The sequence below is a fragment of the Oxyura jamaicensis genome, chromosome 12 (genome assembly GCF_011077185.1).
Source record: "Oxyura jamaicensis isolate SHBP4307 breed ruddy duck chromosome 12, BPBGC_Ojam_1.0, whole genome shotgun sequence".
Taxonomy (NCBI): domain Eukaryota; kingdom Metazoa; phylum Chordata; class Aves; order Anseriformes; family Anatidae; genus Oxyura; species Oxyura jamaicensis.
Window position 1 is genome coordinate 9,686,432 of NC_048904.1, and position 9,476 is coordinate 9,695,907.

A 9,476-nucleotide genomic window follows, 5' to 3' on the forward strand; every position below is an offset into this window, starting at 1 on the left:
TGCTGATGTCAACTCCGAAATGTCAGAAAAGCCTCTTCTCTCCTGCAGACAAGTACGCTGTTCGGTTTATCCCCCATGAGAACGGAATTCACTCCATCGATGTGAAGTTCAACGGAAGCCATGTGGTGGGCAGCCCCTTCAAAGTACGCGTTGGTGAGCCCGGGCAGGCAGGCAACCCTGCGCTCGTCACGGCATACGGACCGGGCCTGGAGAGCGGTACCACGGGTAACCCTTCTTTTAGAGCTCCTGTACAAACCTGTTGGCCTTCTGGCTTTCTTGAAGGAGCCAGAAAGTGTTTCTAGGTGTATTTTTACATGACTTGCTCTGCTAAGGCAGCTGAACTAACACATCTCTGCTGACCTGGGTGCAGACTAATTTTGCTTTCTCGCATGCTCCTGAAGTCTCATAACCACCACTAGCAGGTCTGCATGCTACACTGAGCCTTAACAAACTTAAAACCTTTGTAAAGCAGCAACTGCAGCAAAAGTTCACTTGAGCTGGTTAGCCGAACTCTGCTTAGGTGGTCCCCCAGACCTCTGGAGATGCTCTGGCCCTGTTCCACACGTGAACCTGCAAGGGATGGAGGCTTTTGCAGTTACACAGCTGTCAGAAAGCAGTCAATGACTGCCCTGCATGTATGCTCCAGAGTGGGGGAAATACTGAGGGGGAACAAACGTAGTCAATTAGTTTTTATTTTTCTTTGTCTTGAAACTTCATAATGAGAAGTAACAGCAAAACAGGGGTTTTGGAAGCTTTTCCTGTAGTGAATGCAGTTGTTCAGCTGGCTGACTAGTTTAAGGAGTCTCATTTAACTTGCATACCCCTGTTAATCAACTGGGTGCGAGGGTGTACCCAGTTAGCTTTTCCTTAGTGCTTGCACCTCTAAGAACGTCAAGTTCACTGTAACATGATGTGTAAAACCCAGGGAATATGATGGATTGGGTTCTGTTCGTAGTATTTCATATATGCTTCAGATGCAGCATGAATACTGACACTACTTGGAAATCTGACACCTATTTATCTACTTTGGCTGCCCCATCTGACAGTTCTCAACTCAATAATGTAGTGTTTTTTTTCATTTGTATGATTTTGGTCTTTGTAAGAAAATATGAAAGCATTCCAGAATGTGCGCTTTGATTTATTTAATTGTGTGCTTTTGTGGGCCACACACACAGGTGAAGAGCAGAATAAAGCTGTTTTTTTTTTCCCCCCTTTGATGTGCAAGGCAGCAGCTAGTTCCCTTTATACTATCCACTGCTATCTTTTGAGGATTCTATTTATACCTTTTTTTTTTTTTGTCCCTGGAAGAAATGCTGTGTTTATTCAGCCAAAGCATGTGCTGTTCTGGAGAAACCAAGCAGTTGGTTTTGGAAGCCTATGGATATACTGTGTAAAATAAAGATATTGCAGCCTGCGCTGCTTTAATAGGTGGAAACAAAAGCACTCATTAATACTAGCCACTGATGCATCAGGGACGGGGGAATTTTCCTCCATCTATAAAAGTGCTTGGGGTTGTTTTTAATCTAAACAGACTGTTTAACTTCAGCAAAGTTACTCTGAGCCCCCTTGTTGAATCCTGGCCACTGCTAAAGGCTCGGTGCACTGGGAGCAGCATTTTTGAACAATGGCCCAGTGTCAGACCCCGATAGCTGGTGGCTGAGCACCTGAAACGTGTCCCCTGGGAGCAGCGTGTGCCTGCAGCCTCCAACAAGGCAAGCCTTCAGCAGGGGCACCGGGAAAAAGCCATGGCTCCCGAGCGAGGAGTCTGCAGGGAGAAGCTGTGAGGCTTGCTACTTTGGGAAATTAATTTTCCTCCAGCTTCTGATGTATTAATTGGCAGAGCCTGTTTACTGTTAGCAGTATGTGGGAGGGGACGGGGCTGCACCAGGACCGCTCTGTGGTAGAGCCATGCATGTTGCAAGCTGGCTGCCCAGCCTCCTTGGTAAGGCTTCCTGCTGCCACACTCGGGGACAGAGCCTCTGGGAGTTTTGGGCTCTTCCAGCATTGCAACACAGCAGCCGCTTGTGCGGAAAGGCTAGAAACTTCCCCTGGTCTGCCACCACATGTACATGCTTCAGCCTCTCTGTAGTAAACTTTCCCATAGCTGTCTTGGTTCTGATGGCACTCAAGCCTTTTATTCCTAGTCAGCAGCGTCTGATACAGCGACCAAAGATCGTAAATATTTGAAGCCAGTTTGACAGTGAAATTACTTGAGGACTAAAAGCCTCACTTTTAAATTCTTCTCGTGCTGCTGGCATTGTGTCATTGGCTTAGTATTAAGAGCAGTAATTCAGCTCTGTTAGCCAGATGCTGTAATTAAACAAGCTTTTGTTTCCACAAACTGCTTGGAGTGTTGTTGCAGAGCAGTTCAAACACCCGGCTCCTCCAGGAGACCTCTCAGCCCTTGTCTCTCACGCTTTCTTGTGGGCCCTTCACCACTGATTTATAGTCCGTGTGGTGGGATGGCTCTGAACTTCCCTGAGCTTAGACACGAAGGAACTCGCCTCAGTGCGGGCTCCAGCTCCCGGCAGAAAGGCCCTCGTTTGAAGAGTTCTGCCTTTCCTTGTTAAGTCGGCCTTTTGATGCCAAGACACTTCCCTTTCGGTCCTGAAGGGCTCTCTTGTCCATTGCATCAAGTCACCAGCTCCTATTTTAATAACTGAGGCTGCTTTTGTAACAACGGCTGTGAGGAAGAGTGTGTCTTACTGTGCTACGTCTTTCTAGGGTTGCAGTCGGAGTTTTTCATTAATACGACCAAGGCTGGTCCAGGTACCCTCTCTGTTACAATTGAAGGGCCATCAAAGGTGAAAATGGACTGCCAGGAAACTCCAGAAGGTTACAAAGTCATGTACACACCCATGGCTCCAGGAAACTATTTAATTGGAGTTAAATATGGTGGACCTAACCACATAGTGGGCAGCCCCTTCAAGGCAAAGGTTACAGGTAAAAAGTTAACCGGTATTTACTGTGTGCCTGAAGTAGTTTGTGTCACCCAGCAAGTATGTCCCCCTGAGACAGCGCAGCAGTCAGGGTTGGATGCCTGGTGCCCAAAAACATGAGAGGCAAAAAATACTTTTCCCCATCACCTCCAAACCCTAGGTTAGGGATTTGGGGATATGCCGAGAACCGCCTGCGGGCTGCAGAAGCATCAGTCTTGGAGCTCGCCAGCTCAGTTCTATAACAGCTTCAGGGGGAATGCTAGATCTTGACCTAGCTCTAAGGTGTTGCATTGGCAGTGGGGAAATATGACTTGGTTACCCACTTTTCCTCCCCAGCCCCTGAAACCTGGAGACCTACAGCACAAACAGTGCACCTCTTGGTCTCATTTTGGTGCTGCTGTGGCCTGACGGAGGGCCATACTGTCTCAGGGCTTTCAGATGATGTGAGGAAGGCTGATTTTACATCTAGGAGCTCTTTCTCTTCAGTGCTGTGTTGAAGCATAGGCTAGAGCTCATCTCTACTGCTGCCCCAAGCTAGAGGAATCCTTCCTGGTGCCCAGGTGTGGTGGTGGTCTCGGGGGGCAGATGGTAGGGTTTGCACTCCCCCAGGCTGGGACATGCTCTGCTTTCAAAATGGATTGTTGCGAAATTGCACCTGCTTTTCTGCCAACTCAAGCCATTTTTGGCATTTTGGTGATTGGAGCACAATTAACTCTTCTCCAGCAGCCAGCTTTGCTTAATGAATCCTGAAGTTCCTGTGGTCCTTTAACCACTTAAGGGCTCTGGGATGGGATTGTTTCCAGTGTTACTGGAGGTTTAAATACCAGAGAAGGAAATTGCTCCTCTGAAAATGCATTTTGGATGCAGAATGTATGCTAGTCACTAGGAGGATTTCAAAACCTCCTGCTAAATGCCTTTCAGATGGGGTGAATCTGAGTGTCAGAAGTCTTTTCTGTTTCCAGGACAGCGACTGGTCAGCCCAGGCAGCGCAAATGAAACTTCTTCCATCATGGTAGAGTCAGTGACAAGGTCATCGACTGAAACCTGCTATAGTGCCATTCCCAAATCCACCTCAGATGCCAGCAAAGTGGTTTCCCGGGGAGCAGGACTCTCAAAGGCTTTTGTGGGTCAGAAAAGCTCCTTTTCTGTGGACTGCAGCAAAGCAGGTAAGGGTATAGGAACCAGCTGTATGTTACGGTGGCTTAGCTGGGTGGTTTTTGCATTAAAACATCATTCGGTTAATTGCAAACTCTGCATTAGGAGAGAGGAAGAGCATGACTTTGTGAGCTGGCAGCTATGAATTAATGAGAGCTCTTGGCAGCAATCTGAGACCTGATTTCAGCTTTAGCTGTAAATCAGCATTTTGTGAAGTTGAAATTCAGAGCTCGAGGTGCTGATCTGGCTGTAAAGAAACACTCTAAGTGCTACATGGTGCTCACCAAATCAATCTTAGGCTATAAAGATTCCATGTCCTCTCCAAATGGCTTTTCTTAGCCAGGAGCACCTGAAAGAAAAATGGGGTTATGGCATGAGAACAGGCAGGTTGCTAGGCTTAAGCATCCCTCTTGGTGCATCGCAGCCTGTAGTGCAAGGTGTTCCCATAAGCTGTGAGTGCTGATCACCACCTGCAGGCGTTGTGGTGGGCAGATGACAGGCCAGCCGTTCTCGCTGGTCTCTGCTGCTGACTTCTGAGGAAGTACCTGAGAGGCAGTGCCTGCTTGCTTTCACTGTGTTAATCTCTGCTGTGCTGTAATTAGATAATGGTAGCGTGTCAGGTCTGGCAAAGTGCACAAATAGACCCTTGCCTCTATGAGACTGAGGATTTTTAAACAAAATCCCCTCTTAAACTAACTTAGCCATACCTCAGATTACTGCTCTGAATCGTGAATTAAAATAACAAAATCTTGTGGTAATATTATGGAGCTAATGTTGTGGTACAGTCACCCCGCTTGTTTGTTTAAGCTTATGAATGCTAACAGTCTGTTATTTTGCTTTAGGATCAAATATGTTGTTAGTTGGCGTCCACGGGCCTACAATACCGTGCGAAGAAGTATCCATCAAGCATTTGGGCAACCATCAGTACAACGTGACCTACGTCGTCAAGGAGAGGGGTGACTACGTCCTGGCGGTGAAGTGGGGCGACGAGCACATTCCTGGGAGTCCCTTCCATATCACTGTTCCTTAATCCCAACCCACATCCGAGTCAGTCTGTGTGTTTGCAGTTCAGATGTAGAGTTATACTGGGTGCAGTCCTGTTGCAAAATGCAGTATCTAGATACACACGGCTCACATTTCAATACACTCAGAAGTAAATTCTGTAACTTTGTTTTTACAAGCATTTCACTTCTCTTCTACTTATCAACATAATGTAAATCTATTTAATGTCCTCCTCAAATTGTACCTTTGCAGTACTGTCCAGGTCACTGTCAATGTTTGGAGAATCATGTGGATAACTAGACACTAATTTCCCTCGTGGATGTTAAAGACTTTAGATGTTAATTGAAAACTGGAATTTGTCTTTGTAATTGGTTATCTTAACTACTGATTTTATTTGACTGGAGACTTTACATTTTAGTTATGGAATATGACTTGGGCTGTCCCCAGTCCAAATTCTTTTCTGTAAAGAAATGAGATAAAACTGGTACTATAATAGGTGCCTTTGTATACTTGATCAATTTTAACGCTTAACATAATAAAAGGCTACTAAAGTGGCTTTACCACTCAAATTTAAAATGTTTTTGAAAATGCATTGCTAATGGTTTACATTTAGGAAAAGTTTATCTTTTATAGCAGACCAAAAGCAGACTTAAATTTTTTCCCTGAGAGCTTTCAGCCTTTATGTTAATGCTTTGTAAATCTATACAGGTAGCTTTTTGGCCGTGATGCTAGCAATGTGTTTTTTAATTAGCTCGGGATTCTGGTGAAATTTCTAAAACTTTGCTTTACAGGTAACTTCCAACACGCTTACTGATTTATTTTCTTTTTAAGAACAACTCCCAGATCTGCTGCATTAAATAAAGTCCCTAGCTTGCCAAGCCAGGCATAGCTCTCATCTGAGTGACCCAAAATCCACGCAGGTCAGAGCACAGCAGTACAATGGTGAAGGGATCAGCAGTTTCCCTGGCTGCTGCTGGGCAGGCAATAAGTGAGATGGTGCAAACCCCTCCTGGGCATGGAGACCCACATCTATACTTGGGTAGTGAGTGGGAGGGCGGGTGGGTGTGTAAATGTGCTGACACTTTGGCAATAAGAACCAACAAACCCTTGGTTTTGGTGCAAACTGTGTTATTATATCTCAGTCCAAGGACGTGCCCGAAGCATGCTCATCTCTTCCAAAATTCCCTTCAGTGCTGTGAGGGGGATTCATGCTTAGGGTCAAGGAGTGAAAACTTCCATTGTAATTTATATGTTTGTCCTGGATTACTCAATACTACTTTCCAAGTGTGTATCGGAATTGCTGTCAGCTGCTGGGGCTTTAGTAAAACTCTCCAAATGAGCTTTAACTCTGTGATTAGGAAAAGATAGGATTTGTTGAAAACCTGTTGAAATGTCACTGTCTGTCCCTATGGAGAAGTTCACGCTTACAGTTCTGTAGTTACTTGTGGATGCACTACCCTCAAGCACAGTTGATTTGGGAAATAAAGGACGGTTGTTGGTTTTTTTTACTGTGCTTTTTTGTGCCTTAATGTGAAATGCTCACTACGTTGTAAACTAGGAAGTGAAAACAAAATAAACTGGAATAAAATGCAGGATTGTACAATTGTATCTTATAACTTATTAAATAGAAATGTTTGCTTCATTAAAATGTGCATGTTAAAAACAACACTGGGTTCTTTTCATATGTAGTCCATGAAGTCCGAACCAAAACTACAGTGTGTAGCAGCTCCAGACATGCCGAGTGACCTCCGGACCACGAGCCATGCAGGAGGCATCCAAAACCGTGGGCCTAACTTTGGTCCCATTCTGTGTTTTCCTGTAAACTCACTTTTTTTTTTTTTTTTCTAAAACAAAACATTGCGAAAGCTTGAGCCACGGCATCAGCATGGCAGGACATGGCCGTGTTGTGACAGGTCTTTGCACAGACGGTGGTGGTGACGGGATCAGTGGAGCTGGAGAGCAAAAATGCTTATGGGGCTGTGGGCTGCTCCTGGGTCGCTGCCAGTGGCACCCATGCGGCTCTCCAGGGCTCGGCAGCAGCACCATGGGGCTGTTAGCAGAAGGTGGCTCCTGGCGTGGCACCTCGGGCTGGCCAGCTCCAGCACACGGCTATGGAAACCCGCAGATGTTTTCCCAAACACTGCTCCCGCTGGAAGCACCACTGAAACCTGAGAGGCAGCGGGCCAGCAGCTGCTGCCAAGGACTTTCCTGCCCCAGGTTTATCAGATTGTTTCCTTTTTGTAGTTAATTGCGTTTCATTAGCTTTGTGCTGTGTCAGCTTGAACCTCCTATTTAAATTTTTGAAAGAAAAAAAAAAAAAAGGCCTGAATATAGCTGTCAGGTTGAGTAAACCTGAGAGGCTTGTGCCTGTGTAACTGGTGTTAGCCAAGCGCCCTGCTCTTGTCAGGCCTCCTCTTGCCTGTTACCGCTTGGTCTAACCACGTTAGCTGGCATTAAGGAGTTGGACTGGGATCGTTAGCTTGTCTGAGGGGTTACACTGCGGCAGGCAGGCTGCAGCGGGGCTGAGATGTCAGCGTGCCCAGTTACTGGTGTCCCGGTGCCTCTCACCGTGCTCCTTCCTGCCATGCCCTGGGGTCTTGCCTGGGAGGAGGACTGCAGGGCGGGCTGGACAGGACATCCTTCCTAAGCCCTCTGATGTAGGCCCAAATTCGTGCATCCTTTTGGGAGAAAACCCCAAAGGAAAACCTGAGGCTCGGCAGGGCCCTGGCGCAGGCCGGTCAGAGCACAGGCCGTGTGGCTTGTGGGGGCTCTTCTGAGCTTGCCCGAGCAGGACTTGCATTGTTTCTCCTCAGGTACCAGGTGGCCCTGATTGTGTAGACAGCCACACATCTGCTTAATTCCAGTCTTCTGAGCGGACTGGCTGGTTTTTAAGCACGTGTGTGTAGTGCCACAGCGTGGCTTCTCGGCAGCCTCTCATCTGCTGTGGCCTGCCGGCCTGGGGACGTGTTTTCCTCAGTCTCCTCAGGATTCCTGCGGCAGCGCCTCAAGGCCCGGCTCCCTCCAGCGGCACCACTGCTCCCGCTCTGGGCCACCAGCAGGAGAGCCCCGTGGACCTTAAATATACATTTATTTTTAAAAGGTAACCTCGCTTATTTTTTCTGGAGCTTGTGCCTGGTCTGGGAGTGCGCAGGGTACCTCGTGTGTCCAGAACGGGACTCCCTGCACCCCCTGAAAGGCACTGAGCTGTTCTGGCGTTCATGACGTGCATCGGCAGTGCAGACCGCTGGGCTGTTGCTTAGCAGGACTGCTTTTATTCAGATGGTGCAAACCCTGTAATCATTCCCCCCTCTAATTGTCATTCTGTGGAAAGCAAGATTGTGAAGTTTCCAGTTGTTTTATTCTGTGGGCAGTTTTAGCTTCCAAATGGATTTAAAACTGAATCGATTTTATTTTTGCTTTTTTGTTGTTGTTTTTACACTGCATTTTAATGCACTTGTCTTGCTTAAAGGAAACAAACGATGGCCTAATTACATTTAAAAGACTGCCCGGAGAGATCACGTATAAACAGGCATCAGTTGGCAGCAGCTGGGATGCTCAGGTGAGGCTGTTAACGCAGGGCAGGCTGCAGCAGGGCAGGCTGCAGCTGCGTTACCGACCAGCAGGTCCCTCTCGCAGAAAGGCAGCGAAACAGCCCCGCTGCCAGACACCCTCGTGTGCAATCCTGCTTCCATGGGGCCGCCTGGGAAAAGGCTTTTCCATTGCTTCCCTGCATTTCCCAGGCTTGCGGGGTTTGTTTCCAGAGCTGTGAATTCGTATAGCACGCTTAGAAAAAATACTGGCGATGTCACGAGATCAGGCTGGATTTATGGTTGTGTCGCTATTAATTTGACTGAATTTAAAGTGCATTCTTTATATAACATGAATGAAAGCCTAATATATGTGAGCTTTAAAAAAAATTGATAGGCAAAATAAAATTTAGCAGGACCCAGAGGTATGTTTGACAGCTCCTTCCTATGATGAACTGCCTTTCTGCAGGACCTTGGTACTGCAAATATTTACATATATGCTGAGCTCGAAGCCTGTGAGTCCTCTGAGCCCTGTGGAGGAGGTGGCCCTGCTTTGAGAGGTTACAAGGATATTTCTTTCTGACAGCAACGTCCTAAGGATTTTGGGGGGAATTGGGGGATTTTTGCATCTGGCATCCCTGAAAATATCTGGGGCCAAGCCCCCTCCTAGCTCGGAGGCACAGAAAAGAGGTCCCAGTCCAACTGCCAGCGTTTACAGAGCGTTTCACTGAAGGTTTCTGTCTCCTTTGCCAATATGTAAATTAACGCCTATAAATCTGCCTTCTGCCTAATAGAAAATACCGTGCAAATGCCGACAGCTGAGACGCTATATTTAAAATGACACCTGAAGCAT

At 46.9% G+C, this 9,476-nt stretch overlaps 1 protein-coding gene across 5 annotated transcripts in view; it reads left to right on the forward strand.

The window, feature by feature from the left end:
* Positions 1-6,762, forward strand: part of FLNB (filamin B) — an 87,513-nt gene extending 80,751 nt beyond the window's left edge. For 4 of the 5 annotated variants that reach the window (XM_035337313.1, XM_035337310.1, XM_035337311.1 and 1 more), the window contains 4 exons: positions 49-225; positions 2,725-2,943; positions 3,902-4,105; positions 4,937-6,762. In XM_035337313.1, coding sequence (XP_035193204.1) covers positions 49-225; positions 2,725-2,943; positions 3,902-4,105; positions 4,937-5,124 — 788 coding nt within the window. In that variant the 3' untranslated portion in view covers positions 5,125-6,762. The remainder of the gene's footprint in view (positions 1-48; positions 226-2,724; positions 2,944-3,901; positions 4,106-4,936) is intronic. The other variant, XM_035337314.1, reaches the window with a different exon arrangement.
* Positions 6,763-9,476: the final 2,714 nt, after the last annotated feature.